At 41.3% G+C, this 25,834-nt stretch overlaps 2 protein-coding genes across 5 annotated transcripts in view; one reads left to right on the top strand and one right to left on the bottom strand.

Annotated features, from left to right (window-relative positions):
* Positions 1–332: 332 nt before the first annotated feature.
* ZFYVE19 (zinc finger FYVE-type containing 19) lies at positions 333–6,903 on the bottom strand. Of its 3 annotated transcripts, none has more exons than XM_077127482.1 (11): positions 6,623–6,898; positions 5,196–5,317; positions 4,998–5,051; positions 4,501–4,628; positions 4,275–4,420; positions 3,872–3,980; positions 2,032–2,241; positions 1,497–1,576; positions 1,115–1,213; positions 843–970; positions 333–758 (listed from the first exon to the last, which is right to left on the bottom strand). In XM_077127482.1, the coding sequence occupies exons 1-11, from the start codon at positions 6,674–6,676 to the stop codon at positions 680–682; spliced, it is 1,209 nt and encodes a 402-aa protein (XP_076983597.1). In that variant the 5' UTR covers positions 6,677–6,898; the 3' UTR covers positions 333–679. The 3 variants fall into 3 exon arrangements, with proteins under 3 accessions (XP_076983597.1, XP_076983598.1, XP_076983599.1); XM_077127483.1 differs by having other exon boundaries at positions 4,510–4,628; positions 6,623–6,895; XM_077127484.1 differs by lacking the exons at positions 333–758; positions 843–970; positions 1,115–1,213 and adding an exon at positions 1,226–1,394 and having other exon boundaries at positions 6,623–6,903.
* Positions 6,857–25,834, top strand: part of DNAJC17 (DnaJ heat shock protein family (Hsp40) member C17) — a 66,510-nt gene continuing 47,532 nt past the window's right edge. Inside the window, exon 1 of one of the 2 annotated variants that reach the window (XM_077127485.1) lies at positions 6,857–7,112. In XM_077127485.1, the coding sequence (XP_076983600.1) occupies positions 7,035–7,112 (78 nt within the window). In that variant the 5' untranslated portion in view covers positions 6,857–7,034. The remainder of the gene's footprint in view (positions 7,113–25,834) is intronic. The other variant, XM_077127486.1, reaches the window with a different exon arrangement.

Here is a 25,834-nt window from a genome sequence, read left to right as displayed (position 1 = left end):
GGGAGGTGCTTTGAGAGAAGCAGCAACCTGAGTCTGCCCCACTCTGCCCCACATATTTCCTGCATAACTTGTGTGAATACTAGAGAGGCTGTGTTGGGGCCTGGTATGGGCTATATAGAGCATGTGGAACAGTTCAGTAGAGTTGAGCGAATATTCATGCCAATTATGTATGAGGCCACCAGATGCGTGAGACTGTCCTTGGAGTTTCCAGGATGGCTCAACCTTTTCCCTGACCCCTCAGGACATGGCCTATAGCCTACTCTACTCTTGCCACCTCTCACCAGGCTCAAAGTCAGGTCCCACAGAGTTTCAGAGATAAGAGATGCTAGGCCCAAGGGGTTAATATACTTTATTAGGTACACTAAGTGCCAAGGGAGGGGCCTGGGCTCCCTGAGCCAAGTCTGGGCTTTTCTCTTCCAAGTCTCTCACTTTCAGTCCAGACTTCTATGATGAAGGGCTTCTTCCTACTGGCTCTTCCAGTCTTTGTCTCAAACGGGGAATCTTTCCTCCTTTCAAGGACATCAAAGTTCAGGAAGGGGCAAATCCATCAGCAATATAACCTGCTGATGCCAGCAATCTCCTATCAGATGCCCTAAGGCTGGGACCAGAGGTGGGTACCAGCCTGAGGGATTGCCTGTAGGACTGACTTCTGGGGAGCGGCAGGGGGACCTGGATTTCTTCAGCGCTCTCGGCTTGCATATGGGGGGCGGTAGGCAAATGTCTGGTGCTCCTTAAGCTCAAAGGCATCATGGCCCTCCCTGTGGAGAGAAGGGCTGCAGGTCAGGGATCCAAGCCAATGCTCAAGTCCTCCCAGACCCTCTAATCATTCTACTGGCACCCACTGGAAGCAGCGGGCACAGTAGAGGTCTCCATCGCAGCCAGCACAGCGCAGGGTGGCGTCCTCGTTGCAGATGCAGCACCAGGGGAGCTCCTCTTCCTTAGCCTCAAGCTTCGGGGTCATGGCCTGGGCCTTCAGGGATGAGAGAGGAGTGGGGGGAGGGGACAGGATTAAGGTACCTGATGGGGCACACAAGGGCTGCTGAGGGAGCAGTTGGCCAGGTAGGGAGGAAGATGGTGGTTTGACTTAGGGGTCTGTTTCTGGGGTTTTTCTTACCTCAGGCTCTGCCCTGCAGGGTTGGGCCCGAGATCGGGGAGCTGGCTCTGCAGGGATGTTAAAGCCACTTGCCTCATCCAGGGCAGCCTCTTCAGTGAGCTGTGGACGGGGTGAAGAGGTACAAATTCCTGCGCCAGCCTCAGTCATCCTGTCCTCGCATTTCTGTGCTCTGTGGCATCAGCTTCTCAACTCATCTTCCTTTACCTGGTGCCTATGGCTGTCCCATCTCAAGGAACCAGGGGCCCTCAGCCAGAACAGGAGCTGCGGAGTGACTACCCATCTAGCCCCAGAGTGAAGACATGGTGAATAGGACCAGGTGGGTGCTGGGGCGATGAGGCAGGGACAGGACAAGGGGTGGTCTGGTGGGTAAGGCAAGGCCCACCTGCTGCAGAACTCTCTGGATGGCTGCCTCCTCATCCTCGTCATCATCACTGTCTGGGAGGTGATAATCCTGAAGGGTTACTTGAAGAGGGAGAGACAGCAGAGGAAGAAGTAGTGAGGCTGAGAGATTTTACCCAAGTGGCTGTACTGTTGCCCCCAGGGAAACTGGTTTGGTTTTCAGTGGCATTTATTCCTGAGTTGAGCAGCCTTGTAGCCACTCTGATCAGACTCTGGCCCCGTGTCCCACCCTTGCAGGGCTGGGCCATCACGAAACAGCTGTGATAGCTGAGGCAGGGAGTAACAGAAGCTTCAGCACCTATAAGGACTGAGGGTCTCCTGTCCCCTCATGGCTGTCACTGATTCCTCATGCGCTGCTTTGCCCTGGCACCTCTTGGTGGCTCTGGGCAGACCTCAATAGAGCTCTGTGCTCAGGGACCCTCTGGTAACTGACTCAGCCCTGACAGAGAGTACAGCCATTTTGCAGAGCCTGGCCTGGCTTGGGGGGACATGAGTGAGCAGCTGCCCCTAGTCTCTACCTGTATCTGGATCCAGACCACGCAGCACAGCCAGTCGCTTGGCGAGGGCCAGGATCCGTTCCTCCCTTGTGTTCTCCTCCCGCAGCTCCACTGCTGCCTCGGCCAGCAGCCTGCTCTTTTCCTCCTCCAGGGACCAGGTGGCCTGCCCCTTGGAATTAGCACTCCAGTTCCTTGGGCCACCCTGGTTGAGGTCGTTCTGGATAGAGGCAGCTGGAAGGAGTGAGGTAGTTAGGGAGGCAGAACCATTCCAAGATCTCTTATCAGAAAACATTGAGCCTATTTCTCAACTTTTTTTTTTTAACCTCAGGTCATGAGCTTTTTGTTCAGCACTAGCTCCCATGGTTTATAGTACAAATATGAGGAAAAATGAGTATTTCCTCCATTTTCTCAAATGTAAAATATGAATAATCTTAGGTTTTTATTATTTATTTATTTATTTATTTATTACATGGGCAGGCACTGGGAATTGAACCTGGGTCTCCGGCATGGCAGGTGAGAACTCTGCCTGCTGAGCTACCGTGGCCCGCCCCATCTTAGGTTTTTTATAACCAGCCCACCCCCACCCACTTAGTATTTTAACATGCTGCTATTGAGGTGGATATCCTATGGTTTGAGAATCACTGCCCTAAAGGATCAAGAGATGGGGTAGCAGGAGGCCAAGGTACAGCTGCTCTGCCTTATAGGGCTGGGATTAGCACTTCCCAGGAGAAGCACTAAGAGGGCATGAAGATGTTGAGGTCTTATACATCACTGGGCGGGAAGAATTTTACCAAAGTGGGTGTGGCTCTGAGCTAATCACCTTCAGTTTAGAGTTTCAGAGCAAGAGGTTTAAAGTCACACTGTTTTGGATTCAAATCCCAACTCTGCCACTTAATAGTTGTGTGATCTTGGTCAAGTTCCTTAACCTCCCCAGGCCTCAGTTTCCTCATTGTAAAATAAGGATAATAATAATACATACACCTCATAGGATTAGTGAAGATTTTGAATGAGATTATATCTCTAAAGCAGGGTTTCTCAATCTTGGCACTACTGGCATTTTGGAACAGATAACTGTTTGTTGTGGGGGCTGTCCCGTGCATTGTAGGATGCCTAGCAATATCCCCGGCATCTACTCACTAGATGCCAGTAGTAAAACATACCCCTCCCCTCAGTTGTAACAGCTACAAATGTCTGCAGATGTTGCCCTAGGGGGGCAAGATCATCCTTGTTTGAGACCCACTGCCCTAAAGCCTTCAAACAGTACTGTCCAACAGAATTTTCTATAATGCAGAATTGTTCCAAATCCACATGGAAATATGTATTATATTTCTGCTGTCCCAGATGACAGCTACTAGCCAAAGGTACCTACTAAGTATCTGAAATGTTACTATATGACTGAGAAACTGAATTTTAATTCTAATTTAATTTTTAATAACTTTACATTTAAATAGCCTCCTCCTTATCAACATCATCATCACTATCATCACAGAGAATATTCACTGAGCAGTTATGAGCTAGGCATGGTACCAAGTGCTTCTTGGATGATCTCATTTACTCCTTATGACTTCTCAGTGAGGCAGGTTCTACATACCTCCGTTTTACAGATGAGGAACCTGAGACTTGGCCAGGTCAAGTAACTTGCCCGAGGTCACACATCTAGAATCACTGATTCTAAAGCTCACGCACGTAACCCCTAATCTTACACTGGCTCCCTTTGGAGTATGTGCTCAATAAATTGTAGCTCTTATAATGTCGATGTTCACTGATTTATATACACCTTCCTGAGGGTGGACAGCAGAGCCTCTCTCACCTGGAGGTAAGAGGTGGGACAGGTTCCTGGGGGAGCCAGGTGAGGGGTTACCTGGGCTTCCTTGTTTGGAGCTCTCATCAATAGCAACCTCAGCTGCCAGCTGTGTCAGCAGATCCTGTGTCTGTTGGGCCTGGGTCCTGATGTCTGGTGGCTGATATGCCTGTACAGAGAAAGGAACTTTAGTTGGGGGAAAGGGGAGTGGATGCTGAGGAGTTCTCAAAGTCCAAGGAAGGGGGACTAATCCAGGGCCCACATAACTGAGTGGACCTCGTGGTACACAATAAGATTGAGGTCCACCCTTTCCTGCCCCACCTGCCTTGGTTCCCTTGACAGAAGCCTGAGAATCACAGGGAGGATTTGCCAACTCCTGCAAAATGTATAACTGTACATGCATTTGGGCTTCTGCCAGACTCTCTCCCTGGAACCCTTGCCCTACCCAAGTCATGGCACTCACCAGCTGGGGGGTATGAGAGGGTGGACCTCTGCCTTGCAATGCAGCAAGCCGTGCCTCCATCTCCTGGGTGGACGGGATTGAATCCTGGGGTTCATCCCTCAGCGCAGCCAGCCTAGCTTCTATCTCTGCCTGCGAAGCCACAGACTCTGCAAATAGCATGGGGGGAAGGTCATAAGGGTCAGAGGAATCCTAAATGCAGGAGCACCAACAAGATCCTTCAGCCCACCGTGCTCACTGGGCTTGTTCTCTTGACGGAGCCGTGCCAGGCGCTCAGCTATAACCTGGTCTTGCTGGGTCAGTTCCTGGCTCCAGGGAGCGCCGGGCTTCTGCTTGGCTTCTAAGGCTGCCACACGCCTAGCAGGATATGAGATAGAGGCTCTTGAAGAAGGACAAAGGTACCCATTTACTGTTTCCCAGTCACATGATTTCTGGGCATGCAGGGAGGCCTCCAAAGGGCAATCTTATGACCTTGGCTCATGTTACCCTGAACCCTAACTCAGCCAACCAACCAGAGGCTCCATTTGAGAGAGTGAGGTCTACCAAATATTTTTCTTGGGGAGAGGACTGATGGGCTGCTTTCTGAGTCTAAAGAGGGCAGTCAGAAGCCTGACAGTGGATTCTGACCCTGTACTCATTTAATCTAGAGACTGGGAGGAAAATCCTGCCCTATGGCTCTTCTGTCTTCTCCCCATCCCCACTGGTCTTGTTTCCTTCAGCACTTACTTCTTATAGTTCTGAGGTGGTGACCACTTGGAAGTGTTGACAGGAGAAGACCCTCTAAAAGGAAGAAATCTAATATTAGAAGTCCTGACTCTACCCCCTGTCCTCCCATGTCCAGGGTTGACCTCTGCCCCTACAACAGAGGCTGCAAGGGCTGGCCTGGTGACCACTGCCATGCTCTTATCTATGCCCACCTCTCACCTGGTCAGGACTTTGTGGCACTGCTTGCAGACTTTCTGCTGGGTATTCCCAGCCCGGGGCACTGCTGCACTGAAGCTAAGACAGCCTGAACAGAAGGCCCGGCCACAATTCTTACAGCCGCACTACAAGAAATATGAAGCAGGAGGAGCCACCTTTCATCAGTCCCTGGAAAGAATCCTCCTCCCTGGGATTCTCCAAGCACACACAGAGGGAAGATGTTTAAGTTGTAACCAGCTACTGGGAAGAGGAAGAGGAGTGGGGTCCCTAAGACCTGAGAAGAGACAGGGTTGGGGGGCAGAGGGTGGAGCAGTTTCTCAGAATCTCCAATCTCTTATTCAAATCAAATAACATTTCATGCAAAATCTGCAGTGCTTTCTACCTTGTCTTCCACCAGTGACAAAGGGGTATAAAGGAAAGAAAGGCCAAGTCTCATGCTTCAGGTCATTGATGCCTCAACAAAGGAGAAGCAGAGTGCAGAGCCCAAGCCTTCTCTGCTCTAGTAGAGATAAAAGGCAGCTTGGCTCTGGATGGGATGACAACAATAGCTTCCATTTATTAGGTACTGATTGTGTGTCAGACACCAAACTCTGTACTTAACATTCATCATCTGATTTAATCCTTATCACACACATTATCTTATTTAATCCTGATGACCACGATTATTGTCCCTATTTTAGATGGGGCTATGGTGGTTACACGACTTGCCCAAACCAAGGTCACCCCGTGAATAAGAAAGCAGAGCTCAAGTCTGAGACCTTATACTACTAAATCCAAAGCCCAGGTTTCTATGTGCTTCACCGATCCTGCTTCCCTGTGTGTCATTAATTCACCCCATTTGGTTCCCATGTTCTGGCCAGATCCCTCCAGTTTAGGAGGCCTGCAGAAGCAGCCTGCAGTTTACCAGGCGAATATGTCAGGTCCCAGCTGAGGACCAGAGATACTTTGCCATAGTGCCCTGGGGGCGGAAGGAAGGCAGTGATATAACTCAAGAGACCTGGGCAGGGCAGGTTTCAGAGCAGAGGAAATAATGGGCATGATGTGATGAAGAGCGGTCACAGGGCATTAAATAAGTAAGACCAGGCGGCGGGAAGGGGAGAAAGATGGACAAAAGGAAAACAGACGGATATTATATTCGGCCATTAGAACACTATAGCTTTCCAAAAACAACCACAGCGCACTTCGGAGTTTATAGAGCAATTTTCTCTCCAGAACCTCACTGGCCCCTCACAAAAACCCCGAAAGCAAGGGAGTATTCGCCCTATTTTACAGAGATGGAAACTGAGCCTTAGTGACCTCCTTAAAACCACTCTGCTGGAAAAAACGCTGAACACGGCCGTAAGCCCAAGTCTTCGGACTCCAAGTCCCACAGTTTTCCCTCCACTCTGCGTCCTCCCTGGCCCTCCAGCCCCCGGGGAAATAAGACTCGCCTCCTTCTTGAAGAGGGTGAACTTTGTTGCGCAGCCGTAGCACCGACTCTCCATCGTGGCTGCCAGCGCTGTAGGGCCGCAGGGTTGGGGCCAGGGCCACCAGGCCCTAGGCCCGGAGACCCTCACCCAATCCCGCCTCTCCCTACGCGCCCACTCGCGCGATCCGGCTTCGCCTGAGGTCGGGAGTCGGGACAGGCCACCCCCGCCCAAGAGCCGCCGCGGCGGGAGCGGGGACTGCTGGGAGTCGTAGTTCGTTCACGACCGCCCGCTTCCCTCAAGCCTGACCCAGAACAGACAATTCCCAGGGGGCTAAGCGCCATTCAGCTTCCTCGCAGCCGGCAGTCCTCTGGGAGTTCTGACGCACGCTTAGATTCTTGGGAGTTGTAGTACGAGTCGAGCCAGGATCCGAATCATGGCGGTGACCAAGGAACTATTACAGATGGACTTGTACGCGCTATTAGGGATCGAGGAGAAGGCGGCGGACAAAGAGGTGAGTACGGTGGCGGGGGAGACGACTCCTGAGTGGCCTGGCGGTCCTTCCGGTTCTAGCCTCTAGCCCGTGGCTGGCACCCGCTTTCCAGATTTTGCCGGGTGCTGGGCAAGGATTGAGGGGCAGCCCGACGTCCTCAGAAAGGGCGCTCCCAGACCTTTCCTGGAGGGCCTGAGGGTCTCACCGCGAAGGAGGGCGCAGGACGGCTGTGCTCTTCCTGTGGCCCCAATTCCAGGGAGGCCCCAGGCTGAGCCTGAGAGGAAACCTAGTTTCCTCTATGCGCCTGCGCAATCTCAGCCCGCGGTCCGCTTCTGTCTTTACTGTGGCTGGAGGTGCTTGTTTCCTGTGTCGTTGGGAAGCTAATTTAACTCTATTTAGAGCCTAGGGTGAAAGAAAGCTTCAGGGGTCGCCCACTCCCTCTAAATCCCCCATTGCTGTTGTGACCTATGATCTTGCGGTTTCTGTTTTTTTTCCCACCCAACCCGTTGACTGTTTTCGACTGGCTGATGCTAAGGTGTTGCCCTTCTTAACGTATGATAGTGGGCCAAAAGCAGAGAGATCAGAAGGCAGGTGGCCTCGAGTTCCACAGGGAGGTGTTGGTTAAGGTGCCAAGGTGTTTAGCACTGATCAAAGCATAATTTGGATGTAAGATTTCTGCCTTCCCCGGATCATGGTGGGTAGTTGTAGCAATGTAGAAAGGGAAGTTAAATAAGTAATTGAATTAAAATTAACGCCTCAGTACTGTTGAGCTGTCCTGCTCATGGGCTATGTGAAACAGTGAGAAGCCACAGCTCTGAGCAGAGAAGCAGAGGGAGATCCAGTGGACCCTTGAGGAGGGATGCGGAGGGATACTGTCAGCCTGCTCAGAACTGTCTCTCGCAGTTGCTGAAATCAAAAGTGGCCCACTAGGATGTCAACAGGGCACCAAAAGCATCTGCTGTATCTCTCTCATAATTAGTAACATTGCAGTCCTAATAATGCCTATTACCTATATATTGTTACATCTACTAAATCATTTCAATGGTACTTTATTAATAGTTAGAAATTACTCCAGACATTTCACACCACATCCAGTCAGTGTTTTAGAATCCTGAAGTTGACACCTCCTGAAGAAAACAATTGGGATCCATTGATGTATAGATTGATCAGAGAAGTGACATAATCAGATATTTAAGAAAATATTCAACATGACTGTGCAGAGTGGGCATGGGAATGGGCGTGGGGATGGAGGAGCTGTCACTAAAAGGTCTGGTGGGGCTGTGATCAAGAAACCAGGTTCTGAGCTGGGCAGAGGTGATTGGGCTCTCGGTCAGGTGAGATAAGGGATATGTGAGGAAGTTCTTTATATGGGGTAACATTGTTATCATGCTATCATCCTGCCTTTTATTAGGGGAGACAAAATTTATGTATAATTAATACAGGGGAGAAAGTGTTAAGTCCCTTAAGAGGGGTACAAAGTGCTATGGATGTTCAGAGAAGGATGAGATTGCTTAGTTTGGAAGAAGGGATGGGGAAAATAGAGAAGGCATGTAAGACCTTGAAGAACGGACAGAATTTGGACATGTGGAGATAGAGGAAGGATATTTCCAAGAAAGAGGAGAGTATTTACAGTTCAGTTTGTCTGGACCAGAGACTGAGAAGAAAGAATAGAGGATAGACCTTGAAAAGTAGGTTGGGGCCTTCAAGTACACTGTCTAGCTTCATGGTAATAGGCACTTTTTGGTAGAGAACAAGGGACCCTGACATTCCTTGGCTCACCATCTGTCATATTCTTTAGGGACACCTGGAGGATCAACAGATATTTGAAATGCACACAAGGAAGGCCTACTAAACTTTGGTCATCTGGTCCTACAGTCCAAGAGTTCTTTTTTTTTTAAAAGAATTATATATCCATTTTATTTCACATATAACATTATGCCACACAATTCTTCCATTGTTTTTCTTATAACTTAAAGTAATATTTTGGCTTCAGAAAATAAAATTTATGCTTGATGAGTTTTTAAAGCTTTTTTTATTGTATAATATAACATATACAAAGCAAAGAAAGAAAGAAGTAATAGTTTTCAAAGCATTCTTCAACAAGTAGTTACAGAACAGATCCCAGAGTTTGTCATGGGCTACCATACCATCCTCTCGGATTTTTCCTTCTAGCTGCTTGGGAATATAGGAGGCTAGGAGGAATAAGTATTTTTTTATCAAGAGGTGTTTTTTTTTTTATTGGGGGGAGTTGCATGGTCTGGGAATCAAACCCCATCTCCCACATGGCAGGCGAGAATTCTGCTACTGAACTACCCTTGCATTGTCCCAAGAGTTCTTAATTTAGCATCCACAGATGGCCTCCAGGAGTTAGGTAAACTTCTGTTACCATGTATAATATTTTGTAGCATATTCATTTTAGAGGACAGTAGGTGATTCTTGTTTTAAAAAGGTTAAAAAAGCCTGATCTGTGCCAAGCTCTTTATATTATTGATGGTGGAACTGAAGCTCAGGGAGGGTGGTTAGTGACAGAATTGGGACTAGAGCCCAGATCCCCTGCTGCCCAGCCCAGGTAGGTGCTCCTTCTATTGTGCACCCTGGTCCTGTCAAGTACCATGCTGCTCAGAGGTAGTGCTAGGTATCCACACCAAATATAACTTTGATTCACACCATTTCTTTGAGTCCAAAATCTATATATTGATCTGCCTACTTGAGCTCTCTATGTGAGTATTTCACAGGAGTCTAAATCTTACTACACCCAAAATTGAATTATTGAATTTCTCTCTCCAAACCTGCTACTTTTTTGGACTTCATCTCAGTAAATAGTGTCACCATCCATCCACTCAATCTAGGAACCTGGAGTCTTTCTTTTAAAATGTTTTCTTTTTCCATTTTTATTATGGTAAAATGCATACAATGTGAAAGTATACAATTCAGTGGTATTGATTACATTCATAGTGTTGTGCTAACATCTCCACCATCCATTACCAAACTTTTCAATCACCTCACACAGAAACTCTTTATCCATTAACCCTTAATTTCCCATTCCTTACCCCCTGCCCCTGGTTAGCTGTTATCTATGTTCTGCTTCTATGAATTTGCAAATTCTAGTTATTTTATATGAGTTAAATCATGTGCCCTTTGCCCTTTTGTGTCTGCCTTATGGCACTCACCGCGATGTCCTCAGGGCTCATCCATGTTGTAGTATGTATTAGAACTTTGTTACTTTTTAAGGCTAATTCCATTGTATATATGTACCACATTTTGTTTATTCACTCATCTGTTGATGGTTATTTGGGTTGCTTCCACCTTTTGGTTATCGTGAATAATGGTGCTGTCAAAATCAGTGTTCTTTTTTTTTTAAAATTTATTTATTAATTAAAAAAATAAAGAAACAAAATAAAACAACATACATAATCAGTAATTCACAATATCATCACTTAGTTGCATATTCATCATTTCTTAGAACATTTGCACCAATTCAGAAAAAGAAATAAAAAGACAATAGAAAAAGAAATAAAATGAACGCAGGAAAGAAAAAAAAAAAAGATTATACCTACCATACCCCTCACCCCCTGCCCCCACCGATCACCAGCATTTAAACTAAATTTATTTTAGCATTTGTTCCCCCTATCATTCATTTTTATTCCATATGTTCTACTCCTTTGTTGACCAGGTAGATAAAAGGAGCATCAGACACAAGGTTTTCACAATCACACAGTCACATTGTGACAGCTGTATCATTGTTCAATCATCAAGAAACATGGCTACTGGAACACAGCTCTACATTTTCAGGTAGTTCCCTCCAGCCTCTCCATTACATCTTGAATAACAACATGATATCTACTTGATGCATAAGAATAACCTCCAGGATAACCTCTTGACTCTGTTTGGAATCTCTCAGCCATTGCCACTTTGTCTCATTTCCCTCTTCCCGCTTTTGGTCGAGAAGGTTTTCTCAATCCCTTGATGCTAAGTCTCAGCTCATTCTAGGGTTTTTCTCAATCCCTTGATGCTGTCTCCGTTCATTCCAAGATCTCTGTCCCACGTTGCCAGGAAGGTCCACACCCTAGGGAGTCATGTCCCACGTAGAGAGGGGTGGGGTGGTGAGGCTGCTCTTTGTGTTGGCTGGAGAGAGAGGCCACATCTGAGCAACAAAAGAGGCTCTCTTGGGGGTGACTCTTAGGCCTAAATTTTAAGTAGACTTGACCTATCCTTTGCAGGGTTAAGTTTCATATGAACAAATCCCAAGACTGGGGGCTCTGCCTATAGCTTTGGTTGTCCACACTGCTTGTGAGAATATCAAGAATTCAATTTGGGGAAGTTGAATTCTCCCTGTTCTCACCACTCCCCAAAGGGGGCTTTGCAGATACTTTTCTACTCACTGATTGAATCAGTGTTCTTGAAATATCTGCTCGAGTTCCTGCTTTCAGTTCTTTCGGGTATATACCTAGCAGTGGGATTGACAGATCATATTGGTAGTTCTGTACTTAACTTTCTGAGGAAATGTCAAACTGTTTTGCAGCAGCTGGACCATTTTACATTCCCACCAACAAAGAATGAGAGTCCCTATTTCTCCCCATCCTCCCCAATGCTTATTTTACTTTTTAAAAAATAATAGCCATCCTAACAGATGTGAAGTGGCATTTCATTGTGAGTTTTGTTTGTTTATATTTAGGAAGAAATACCAAAGGAGACATTTATTTCAAATAAAACTTAACACAACACAGCAGAATAGCACTACAGAAAGAGGGTGCCCACTTCCTTTTATTAGCTGGCATGTGTGCCAGAACATTTTCTTCAAGCTGTGACAGAATATAAGATATAAAAATGAGTTATGATCGGGCTCGGTTCCTGGCCCATGCATACCCCCTCAAATGAGTTCTGAAGTACAGTGATTAATCGTCATTTAAAAAATCCTAACTTGGGCAGGCCACAGTGGCTTAGCAGGCAGAGTTCTTACCTGCCATGCTAGAGACCAGGGTTCGATTCCCACTTCCTCCCCATGTAAAAAAAAAAAAAAAACCCTAACTAGTTCTCAAACTTAATGATTAGAGGGAATTTTGACATTAAAAAGACTTCTTTCCATTCACACAGAATCATCGTTATTCCTACCAGCAACTATTTATTGGAAGTTGTTTTCCAGTTTTTCAATTTTTAGAGCAGTTATAGGTTTTTAGAAAAACTATAAAACTCCTCTCCCATATCCAGTTTTCCCTATTAACATTGTGAAACAATGTGGTACATTTGTTACAATTGGTGAACCAATATTATTATAATTATATTATTAAGTAAAGTCCATAGTTTACAGTATTGTTCATTTTTTAAAATAATTTACTTATTTTTATTAGAGAAATTCTGGTTTCGCATGCATAAAATACAGGATTTCTGTATACTACCCCACCAACAACTTGCATAGGTGTGGAACATTTTTTACAACTGATGATACCACATTTTTATAAGTGCATTATTTTTTTAAATGCAGTTTTATTGAGATATATTCACACACCATGCAATCCATCCTAAGTATGCAGTCAGTGGCTCACAATATCATCACAGAGTTGTGCATTCATCACCATGATCAATTTTAGAACATTTTCATTACTCCATGTACTATTTTTAAAATAGTAGTTACCTTGTTACAGTTGATGAAAGATTATTAAAATAGTACTATCGTTCATAGTTTACATTAAGTATATTTTTCCCATATACCACCCTATTATTAACAGCTTGTATTAGTGTCATTCATTTGTTATAATTCATAAAAGAACATCTTATACTTGTATAATTGACTATAGTCCATCATCTATAATAGAGTTTATTGTGTTATACAGTCCTATGTTTTGTCTTTTAATTTTTAGTCTTATAACGTATATACCGTAAAGTTACCCCATTTAACCACATTTACCTGTATAATTCAGTGATGTTAATTATACTCACAATAATGTGCTACCATCACCAACTGTCCATTTCCAAACCTTTACAGTCAACCTAAATGGAAATTCTGTATAAATTAAGTCTCAATTCCCCATTCTCTAACCCCAGTCTATATCCTGGTAATCTATAGTCTAGATTTTAACTCTGTGAGTTTGCTTATTATAATTAGCTCATGAGAGTGAAATCTTACAATATTTGTCCTTTTGTGTCTGAATTATTTCACTCAGCATAATGCCCTCAAGTTCATCCATGTTGTCATATGCATCAGGACTTCATTCCTTTTTACAGTTGAATAATATCCCATTGTATGTATATACCATATTTTGTTCATTCATTCATCAGTTGATGGACATTTGGGTTGTTTACATCTTTTGGCAATTTTGAATAATTATGGATATCAGTGTGTAAATACCTGCATGAGTACCTGCTTTTAGTTCTTCTGGTATATACCTAGTAGCAGGATTACCAGGTTATATTGTAATTCTATACTTAGCTTCCTGAGGAACTGCCAGACTGCCTTCCACAGCATTTTACATTCCTACCAGCAACGAATAAGTGTTCCTGTTTATCCACATCCTCTCCAATGCTTGTAGTTTTCTCTTGTTTTTTTCTTTTTTTTGATAGCAGCCATTCTAGTGGGTGTGAAATGATGTCTAATTGTGGTTTTGATTTGCATTTTCCTAATAGCTAGTGATGCTGAGCATCTTTTCATGTACTTCTTAGCCATTTGTATTTCCTCTTTGGGGAAATATCTTTTCAAGTCTTTTGCCCACTTCTTTTAAACAGTTGTGCATTGATTATATACTTTGGGTTGTACAGTCCATCTAAAGTGTACAGTCAGTGGTTCTTGGTATAATCAGAGTTATGCATCACAACCACAGTCAATTTGAGAACGTTCTCATTATTCCGACAAAAAAAAAGTCCCATACCTCTTATATCCCCTTATTATTGATGCTTAGCTTTGGTATAGTATCTTTCTTACAGTTGATGAAAGAATATTACAATGTTACTATTAACTGTAGTCCTTAGTTTGCATTAATTGTATTTTATCCCATATACTATGTTATTAACATTTTGTAATAGTTAAATACATTCGTGTTAGTTCAAGTAAGAGCTTTCTCTCTTTTTTTTCAGTGCATGGGCGGGGAAGAGCTTTCTTATGTTTGTACAATTAACCACAGTCATGGTCCACAACAGGTTTACAGTCCCATGTTTTACCCTGTAGCTTTCCTTCTAGTGACATACACGATTCTAGACTTATCCTTTCAACTGTACTGACACTTAGCACTGCCAGTTACATTTACAATGTTGAGCTGCCATCATCTCAATCAATTTCCAAACATTTACAATGAACCTTATTAAAAATTCTGTACATGTTCAAATTTTAAAAATATTTGTGCATGAGGAAGAACAAAGAAATGTCATTACTGCAGGATGCTGAAAATAGATGGTAATTAATATTTTAAAATTTCACCTTATGTGTGAGACTAAAGCAAAAAATATTTGGTACAAAATTTATATTTTGACTAGTGCATTTCCTAATATAACTTGTGTAGATAGCTTGATTGAACACCGTAAGTACTTGGAACTTTGGGTAGGACATGAGATTTTGTTGGTTAATCCAGAGTGATGCCCCGATGAATCCTGGAGTGATTTGATCAGTGAGTGGAAAAGTATTTGCAAAGTCCCCTTCGGAGAATGGTGAGAACAGGGAGAAATGCAACTTCCCCAAGTTGAATTCTTGATGTTCTCACAAGCAGTGTGGACAACCAAAGCTATAGGCTGAGCCTCCAATCTTGGGATTTGTTCATATGAAACTTAACCCCACAAAGGGTAGGTCAAGGCCTAAGAGTCACCCCCAAGAGAACCTCTTTTGTTACTCAGATGTGGCCTCTCTCTCCAGCCAACACAACAAGCAAACTCACCACCCTCCCCCTGTCTGTGTGGGACATGGCTCCCAGGGGTGTGGACCTTCCTGGCAACATGGGACAGAAATTCTGGAATGAGCTGAGACTCAGCATCAAGGGATTGAGGAAACCTTCTCCACCAAAAGGGGGAAGAGTGAAATGAGACAGTGTCAATGGCTGAGAGATTCCAGAGTCAAGAGGTTATCCTGGAGGTTATTCTTACGCATTAAGTAGATATTACCTTGTTATTCAAGATGTAGTGGGGAGGCTGGAGGGAACTGCCTGAAAATGTAGAGCTGTATTCCAGTAGCCATGTTTCTTGATGATGATTGAATAATGATATAGCTTTCACAATGTGACTGTGTGATTGTGAAAACCTTGTGTCTGATGCTCCTTTTATCACCATGTCAACAGATGAGTAGAATATATGGAATAAAAATAAATAATAGGGGGAACAAATGTTAAAATAAATTTAGTTTGAAATGCTAGTGATAAATGAAAGCAAGGGGTAAGGGGTATGGTATGTATAATCATTTTTTTTTCTCTGTTATTGTTTTATTTCTTTTTCTGTTGTCTTTTTATTTCTTTTTCTGAATGGATGCAAATGTTCTAAGAAATGATGAATATGCAACTATGTGATGATATTGAGAATTACTGATTATGTATGTAGAACGGACTGAAATGTTAATGTTTTTGTTCTTAATTTTTAATTAAAAAAAAATAAAAAAAGTTCTGTACATGTTAAGCGTCATCTGCCCATTCTCTACCCTCTTTTTAACTCCTGGTAACCTATACTCTAGATTTTAACTCCCAGAGTTTGCTCAGTAGTCTAATTAGTTCATATTAGTGAGACCAAACCATATTTATCCTTTTGTGTCTCGCTTATTTCATTCAACATAATGTCCTCAAAGTTCATACGTTTGTTGCATACATCATGACTTCATTTTTCCTTATGGTTGTATAATATTCCATCATATGTCTATACCACAGTTTGTTTATCCATTCATTAGTTGATGAACATTTGGGGCTCTTTTCATGTTTTAGTAATCGTGAATAGCGCTGCTGTGATGTTGCTGTGCAAATGTCTATTCGTGTCCCTGCTTTCAGGTCTTCTGCATACATACTTAGTAATGGGATTGCCAGATTATTTAGCTTCCTGAAGAACTGCCTAACTGCTTTGCACAGCAGCTGTACCATTCTACCCTCCCACCAGCAGTGAATAAATGTTTCTATTTGTCCACATCTCCAATACTTGTAGTTTTCTTTTTTTTTTAATAGTGGTCATTCCAGTAGGTGTGAAATGACATCTCATTGTGTTTTTGATTTGCGTTTCCCTAATAGCTGGCGATGGTGGGCATCTTTTCATATGCTTTTTAGCCTTTCGTATTTCCTCTTTGGAAAAATGTCTATTAAAGTCTTTTGCCCTTTTTTTAAAAATTTTTATTAATAAAACCAATCAACATACAACACGAACATTCTTTTTTTTCTGTTGTTTTTATTTTTATTTAAAAATTTTTTTAAAACAGAACAACATACAAACACGAACATTTTTTTTTACATTTTTATTAATTAAAAAAAATTAACTAACACAACATTTAGAAATCATTCCATTCTACATATGCAATCAGTAATTCTTAATATCATCACATAGATGTATGATCATCATTTCTTAGTACATATGCATCGATTTAGAAAAAGAAATAGCAAGACAACAGAAAAAGAAATAAATGATAATATAGAGAAAAAATAAAAATAATACAAAATATATAAGAAAAAAAAACTATAGCTCAGATGCAGCTTCATTCAGTAAAACACGAACATTTTTAACATATGAGTATTCCATTCTAGGTATATAATCAGTAATTCACAGTATTATCACATAGTTGTATATTCATCGCTATGATCATTTCTTAGAACATTTGCATCAATTCGGAAAAAGAAATAAAAAGAAAAAAGAAAAAAACTCACATGTACCATACCCCTTACCACTCCCTCTCATTGACTGCTAGTATTTCCATCTACCCAATATATTTTAGCCCTTCTTTCCCCTATTTTTTCTATATCCCTTACCACTCCCTTTCATTGATCACTAGCATTTCAATCTACTAAATTTATTTTAACATTTGTTCCTCTTATTGTTTATTTTTTTATCCATATATTTTACTCATCTGTCCATATAGTAGATTATAATATAGTAGAGCATCAGACACAAGGTTTTCACAATCACACAGTCACATTACAAAAGCTATATCGTTATAAAATCATCTTCAAGAAACATGGCTATTGGAACACAGCTCTACAGTTTCAGGCACTTCCCTCTAGCCTAATACACATTAAACTAAAAAGGGATTATCTATATAATGTGTAAGAATAACCTCCAGGATAACCTCTCGACTCTGTTTGAAATCTCTTAGCCACTGACACTTTATTTTGTCTCATTTCTCTCTTCCCCCTTTTGGTTGAGAAGGTTTTCTCAATCCCTCCATGCTGAGCCCCAGCTCATTCTAGTATTTCTGTCCCACGTTGCCAGGGAGGTTTACATCCCTGGGACTCATGTCCCTTCTAGAGAGGGGGAGGGCAGCAAGTTTGCTTGCCGTGTTGGCTGAGAGAAAGATAGACCACATCTGAGCAACAAAAGAGGTTCTCTGGGGGTGACTCTTAGGCCTAATTTAAAGTAGGCTTAGTCTGTTCTTTGTAGGGATAAGTTTCATATGCACAAACTCCAAGATTGAGGGCTTGGCCTATTGATTTGGTTGTCCCCACTGCTTGCGAGAATATCAGGAATTCTCTACATGGGGAAGTTGAATTTTCCCCTTTCTCGCCAGTCCCCCAAGGGGACTAGGCAGATACTTTTTTATTCACTGTTCACATCACTCTGAGATTTATCGGGGCATCACTCTGGAAAAGCCTACAAAATTTCATGCCCTATTCAAGGTTCCATGTTCTTATATTCAATTAAACTGTCCATGTAAGTTATATTAGGAAATGCACTAGTCAAAATATAAATTTTGTACCAAATAAACATTTTTTTTGCTGTACTCTCACACATAACTTAGTTTTTAAAATACGAATTACCATCTATTTTCAACACTCTGCAATATTGACATTCCTTTGTTCTTCCTCATGCAAAAACATTTTTTAATTTGTACATTTAGTCACTATCATTGTACACTCTAGGCATTCCTAGATTATACCATCTCAGTCTTTATTGTCTATTTTCCTTCTGGTTTCATTTGTGCCCCTAGTTTTGCCTGTTTTTTAATTGGGTTGTTTGTCTTTTTATTGTTGAGGTGTAGGATTTCTTTGTATATTTTGAATATTAAAGCCTTAGTGGATATGTGGTTTCCAAATATTTTCTCTCATTGAGTAGTTTGTCTTTTCATTTTTGTGACAGAAGTCCTTTGATGTACAAAAGTTTTTAATTTTGAGGAGGTCCCATTTATCTATTTTTTCTTTTGTTGTTGTGCTTTGGGTGCAAAGTTTAAGAAACCACTACCTAATACAAAATCTTGAAGTTGCTGCCCTACATTTTCTTCTAGGAGTTTTATATTCATGGTCTTATATTTAGATCTTTGATGCATTTTGAGTTAATTTTTGTATGTAATGTAAGCTAAGTGTCCTGTTTCATTCTTTTGCATATGGATATTCAATTTTCTGAGTACCATTTGTACTTTCTTTCCCAATTGAATAGACTTGGTAGCCTTGTCACAAATCATTTGACCATTTCTCTTTAAGCCAGCTCTGCAGGTGAATTCACTGCCTTACCCCCGTGTGGGAATAAGTCCCAGGGTGTAAGTCTCCATGGCAATGTGGGACAGGACTCGCTGGATGAGCTGGGACCTGGCATCATGGGATTGACCAAAAGGGGGAAGAGAGAAATGAGACAAAATAAAGTTTCAGTGACTGAGAGATTTCAAAGTCAAGAGGTTATTCTGGACGTTATTCTTTTGTATTATATAGATACTTCTTTCTGCAGGGGTAACTAACTGGTGGGGCAGAGGCACAAGGGATAAGAGGTAGTATTGATTTGATAGTTGGTGACATTGTGTTTGATAGTTCTTTGTCATTATGGACCTTTGAAAATTGTCTAACATTGAGAGTGTGCTGATTGTACAACCAAATGAAGATACTGTAAGACATGGTTGGTTTATTTTGGACATTATTCATGATGCCTAATAGATGAAGGGAGCCAAAGGATACAATGACTGAGAAGCACAATGACAAACGATGATACATTTATGTGATGGAATTTGATGAGGCTACGAAAAGGAGGGACATCGAAGGGCACACAACAAACTGAATGAATCTTGTGAACAATATGTTATGTCAAATAAGCCAGAAACAAAAGAACAAGTATGCTAAGATCTCTCTCAGAAAATACTTATAAGAAAATGGGAGTCCAGATTGTGGGCCCTTTTAGCAGCCACATTTGATCTGAAGTTATAGATGTATTTCTGGATTCTGAGACAGTGATACATATGTGTATCAGCTGGTATTTCCCTGGAACTTTGAGTAGCTCGTGACACCTAGGTTCCAGAACTGGAGTGCTGCACACCTGAAAGTTAGCATGGCTATATAATAGCAGTTAAAGTAACTGAAGAAGAGATCAGGCCTCAATTAGAGTTAATACAAAACCAGTCTAGCTGGATCTAAGGTAAATTAGAATGCAGAGTAAAAAATGATAGTGTATGTCCCTTAGACCTTCAGTTATGGTATGAGATCAAAGGCAGAGAAGTTTAGTATGTCTAGAACCTAAATTTTCTATGACATGTAATCTAAATCAACCTCTCTGGATAGCTCATTAAATAACCCAAACTCCTGGAATCTAGAAAGGAAATAAAGCCTTGTAATTCTCTATAGCTTAATATAATACCAGGATACATCTTGGACTATGGTGGGCTGATAATTAAAAAGTATTGATAGAGTCCCTTGAGGATCTGAAGGGGAAATATATGTATATGGAACTATTAAACTCTCCAATCTGGAAAACCCAGGTACCCTCTCAACCATTGGTACTCCCAAGGAAGTAGGCCAAGCTCTGGATTTTGAGGCTTGCCTTTATGAAACTTATTTCTGTAGCAGAGAAGCTAAGACCATCCATAAGGAGGTTTAAGAGTTGCTTCCAAATGTGGCCTCTGTCTCTCTAGGCCCAGCTCTGCAAGGAGGAGGATCATTGCCCTCCTCTCTGTGTGATCCAAGGCATTCAGGGGTGCAGATCTCCTTGACTACGTGTGGCATGACTCCGGGAAATGAGTCTGGCCCTGGCACTGTGGGACTGACAACACCTTCCTGACCAAAAAGGGGAAAAGAAATGTAATGAAATAAGGCATCAGTGGCCAAGAGAGATCAGATGGAGTCAAGTGGCTAAATTGGAGGTTGCTCTTATGCAAGCCTCAATTAGATAGTGCTAACTGCCATGGCTTGCTAAATCCCAGTCAACATCACTCCTGTTGACTCTTAAGAATACCTAGGGCTTGAACTGGGACTCTAATAAAAGGTTTCATGCATTAGTGTTACCTTCCTGAAACATATAATTCCCTGGGAGTTCCTAAGTTAGATAAATCCTGAAACTCAGAGGGACCAGCTTCTCCAGGATTATCAGTTAATCATATCCCCTTATCCTTTAGTATGGACACCCCTTCTCAACCTGAAAAAGTCAGAATAGGCATTGCCAATAGGTCCCTATAGATTGGGAGAAGGATTAAAGGAGAAGGAGGGATAACAGAAAAAAAATGGAATTTTACAAATGAGTATGGCTGCTGAATCACTATATTAATATTCCTTTTAGCCTTCAGTGTTTTGGAACAGCCAGAAGGAGAAATCTGAGGTGATGGAATGGTAGCCCATGACAAATTCTGGGATCTGTACTGTAACTACTTGTTGAAGTGTGCTTTGAAAATTATTGCTTTTTTCTTTCTTTGCTTTGTATATATGTTATATTATACAGTAAAAAAAAATGTTTAAAAAATCAGTTGGCCATACATGTGAAGGCCTATTTCTGAACTCATAGTTCTAGTTCATTGGTCAACTTATCTATCCTGTTTCCAGTTCTATGCTGTTTTTATCACTTAGCTTTGTAATATTCTTTAATGTAGGAAGTGTGAGTCCTCTGACTTCACTCTTTTTCAAGATGTTTTTGGCTATTTGGGGCCTTTTATCATTGATTATCATTGTGACATTGTGGTGTGTCATTCTGTATATGTATCTCTAAGTGGGTCTATTAGAATTCTGTTTGAAGTACATTGTGCTTCTTGGACATGAATATTTAGCTCTTTCATAAGAGTTGGGTAATTTTTGGATGCGATATCCTCAGATATTCTTGTTGCCCTTTTTCCCTTCTCTTCTGCTTCTGGGACACCATGACACATAAGTTTGCACACTTTATGCTGCTATTCATATCTGTGAGACACTGCTTAGTTTTTTTCTATTTTTTTCTCTATCAAATATTCTAACTGTATAATTTCAACTGTTCTATCTTCTAGTTCACTGCTTTTTTTTCTTCTTCTGTTCAATTCTGCTGTGGTATGGCTACAGTGTATTTTTAATCTCTACGATTGTATCTTTCATCCCATAATTTCTATTGTTTCTTTTTTTACTTTCAAATTCTTCTTTATGCTCACACATTGTCTTCCCAATATCTTTTATCTGTCTATCCATATTTTCCTTTATCTCCTTGAATTGATTTAAGAAATTTATTTGAACTTCTTTTTATTAGTTGTTCCAAATTCTGTGTATCCTCTGAAGTTTTAATTTGTTCCCTTGACTGAACCATATCTTCCTCTTAGGATAGCTTGTAATTTTTTGCTCATGTCTAGGTATCTGATTCTCTTGATGAGTTAACTCTGAAGGTCTATTTTTCCCTCTTGTCTAGGGTTTTATTGCTGATTGTGTTTGCATTAAAGTTCTTCTTTGATGGTTGTGCCAATTTATTCTGGACCTTTAGAGTAGCCTGTATTTACCTGTTTAGGTTTTCTCATTTCTTTTTCACCTGATTCTTGTCCTGGATATGTGTTTACAGTTTTTTAGATTGTACTTTTTGTGCAATTGTTTTGCCTCCAGGGGAAGGCATCCTTCACTGAGAATCTTTATATATGTTCTGTTTGTTTTTGGGCAGAATTTTCTTCTCTATGCCTTTAATTTGTTTAAATTCTCTCTTTCACCCAGTGCTGCTTTTTCTGATCCTTTTAATCTCTGGGGCCCTCCTGTCTAACAGCAGTTTAGTTTAGCATTTGTATTTTTCTTTCTCTGTGAGGCTTTTCTGTCCCCGGTTTCTTCCCTGTTAGAATACCCCACACTGGGGAGCCAGATGGAGTCAATTTGGAAAGGTGTCACTCCATTAAATTCTGTTTTGTGTTCAGGTGGTCTAGCCAACAGAAACTGGATTCAGCAAGTGCATCACTTTCCAACCTTTCCACAGAAGTCTCTCTCCCTTTTTAACCACCCCAGGGCATCCTTTTTTTTTTGAATTTTTTATTAATTAAAAAAAAATTACAAGACAGAAACATAAACATTCCCAACATATACACTCAGCAATTCACAATCTCATCACATAGTTGCATATTCATCATGATCATTTCTTAGAACATTTGCATCAATTCAGAAAAAGAAATAAAAAGACAACAGAAAAATAAAACAAAAACAAAAAAAAATTTACATACCATAACCCTTACCCCTCCCTTTCATTGATCACTAGCATCTCAAACTAAATTTATTTTAACATTTGTTCCCCCAATATTTATTTTTATTCCACATGTTCTACTCATCTGTCAACAAGGTAGATAAAAGGAGCATCAGACATAAGGTTTTCACAATCACACAGTCACACTGTGATAGCTATATCATTATACAATCATCATCAAGAAACATGGCTACTGGAACATAGCTCTACATTTTCAGGCAGTTCCCTCCAGTCTCTCCATTATATCTTGGATAACAAGGTGATATCTACTTAATGCATAAGAATAACCTCCAGGATAATCTCTCAACTCTGTTTGGAATCTCTCAGCCACTGACACTTTGTCTCATTTCACTTTTCCCCCTTTTTGTCGAGAAGGTTTTCTCAATCCCTTGATGCTGGGTCTCAGCTCATTCTAGAGTTTTTCTCAATCCCTTGATGCTGAATCTGAGCTCATTTGGGGATTTCTGTCCCACGTTGCCAGGAAGATCCACACCCCCAGGAGTCATGACCCACTTAGACAGGGGGAGGGTGGTGAGTTTGCTTGTTGTATTGACTGAAGAGAGAGGCCACATCTGAGCAACAAAAGAGGTTCTCCTGGGGGTGACTCCCAGGCCTAATTTTAAGCAGGCTTGACCTATCCTTTGTGTGGTTACGTTTCATATGAACAAACCCCAAGACTGGGGGCTCAGCGTATAGCTTTGGTTGTCCACACTGCTTGTGAGAATGTCAAGAATTCAACTTGGGGAAGTTGAGTTTTCCCCCATTCTCACCATTCCCCAAAGTGGACTTTGCAAATACTTTTCCACTCACTGATCCTATCAGTCTGGGATTCATCAGGGCATCACCTGGACACACCAACAAAATCTCATGTCCTACACAAAGTTCCATGTACTTATGTTGTTCAACCAACTATCTACACAAGTTATATTAGGAGATGCACTAGTCAAAATATAAATTTGTCCCAACTACACATTTTTTGCTTTAGTCTCACACATAAGTTGAAATTTTAAAATATTAATTACCATCTATTTTCAGCAAATTGCAGTAATGACATTCTTTTGTTCTTCCTCATGCAAAAACATTTTTAAAATTTATACATTTAGTCACTATCATTATACACTCTAGGCATTCCTAGATTATACCATCTCAGTCTTTATCGTCTATCTTTCTTTGTGATTTCATTTATGCCCCAGCCCTCCTCCCTCTATCATTCTCACATGCAGCTTCATTCAGTGTTTTAACGTAATTGTATTACAGTTAGGTAATATTGTGCTGTCCATTTCTGAGTTTTTATATTCAGTCCTGTTGCACAATCTGTATCCCTTCAGCTCCAATTACCCAATATCTTACCCTATTTCTATCTCCTGATGGTCTCTGTTACCAACAAAATATTCCAAGTTTATTCACTAATGTCAGTTCATATCAGTGAGACCATACAGTATTTGTCCTTTTGTTTCTGGCTAATCACACTCAGCATAATGTCCTTGAGATCCATTCATGTTGTTACATACTTCATAACTTTATTCTGTTTTACAGCTGCATAATATTCCATCTTATGTATATGCCACAGTTTGTTTAGCCAACCGTCTGTTGATGGACATTTTGGCTGCTTCCATCTCTTGGTAATTGTAAATAATGCTGCTATAAACATTGGTGTGCAAATGTCCGTTTGTGTCCTTGTCTCATGTCCTTTGAGTAGAGACAGCATATAGATGGGTTCTGTTTTGTAATCCATTCTGCCAGACTATGTCTTTTGATTGGGGAGTTTAATCCATTAACTTTCAGTGTTATTATTGCATGGATAGTACTTTCTTCTACTATTTTGCCTTCTGGATTTTATATGTCATATCTGATTTTCCTGTTTTTTACCTTTACTCATAGTCTTCCTTTCTATACTCTTCTGCACACCTCTCTCTTCTGTCTTCGTATCTGTCTGTAGTGCTCCCTTTAGTATTTCTTGCAGAGCTGGTCTCTCTTGGTCACAAATTCTCTCAGTGATTATTTCGTCTGAAATTGTTTTAATTTCTCCCTCATTTTTGAAAGACAATTTTGCTGGATGTAGAATTCTTGGTTGGCAGTTTTTGTCTTTTAGTAATTTAAATATATTACCCCACTGTCTTCTTGCCTCCATGGTTTCTGCTGAGAAATCTACACATAGTCTTATATTGGGCTTCCCTTGTATGTGATGGATTGCTTTTCTCTTGGTTCTTTCAAGATTCTCTCTTTCTCTTTGACCTCTGACATTCTAATTAGTAAATGTCTTAGAGTATGTCTATTTGGATCTATTCTCTTTGGGGTATGCTGCACTTCTTGGATCTGTAATTTTAAGTCTTTCCTAAGAGTTGGGAAATTTTCAGTGATAATTTCCTCCATTAGTTTTTCTCCTCCTTTTCCCTTCTCTTCTCCTTCTGGGATACCCACAATACGTATATTCGCGCGTTTCATACTGTTTTTCAGTTCCCTGAGTCCCTGCTCATATTTTTCCATTTTTTCCCCTATATTTTCTTTTTCTTGCCGGATTTCAAATGTTCCATCCTCCAGTTCACTAATCCTATGTTCTGTCTCTCAAAATCTACCATTGTAGGTTTCCATTGTTTTTTTCATCTCTTCTACCTTGCCTTTCATTCCCATAAGTTCTGTGATTTGTTTTTTCAGATTTTCTATTTCTTCTTTTTGTTCATTCCTTGCCTTCTTTATATCCTCCCTCAATTCATTGATTTGGTTTTTGATGAGGTTTTCCATGTCTGTTCATATATTCTGAATTAATTGTTTCAGCTCCTGTATGTCATTTGAATTGTTGGTTTGTTCCTTTGACTGAGCCATATCTTCAATTTTCCTGGTGTGATTTATTTTTTGCTGGCATCTAGGCATTTAATTACCTTAATTAGTTTATTCTGGAGATTGCTTTCAGTTCTTTACCTAGTGTTTTATTACTGGATGAATTTGTTGTCTATCTGTTCTTTGACATTCAGTTCCGCTTTATCTGGACCTCTAGCTTAAGTTTTGTTTAACAGAGGAGTATTTTTCAGTTCTTGTTTTCTTGTTTCTTGTTCTGCTTGTATGGTGCTTTCCCTCCCACCCTTAGGAGGGTCTACTTAGGTATTGTAGATCCCAGCCGGATTTTCCCAGACCAAACTGGCTTCCTATCAGGAGGAAAGAGTCACCTGCGTCAGTTTTCCCTGAGGGTGAGACCCAGCAGGTTGAAAGACTTTCCTGTGAAGTCT

This window comes from Tamandua tetradactyla, chromosome 14 (assembly GCF_023851605.1).
Source record: "Tamandua tetradactyla isolate mTamTet1 chromosome 14, mTamTet1.pri, whole genome shotgun sequence".
In the NCBI taxonomy this organism is placed as follows: domain Eukaryota; kingdom Metazoa; phylum Chordata; class Mammalia; order Pilosa; family Myrmecophagidae; genus Tamandua; species Tamandua tetradactyla.
Note: the sequence above shows the minus strand (reverse complement) of the source record. Positions and strands in the feature narration are given on the sequence as shown.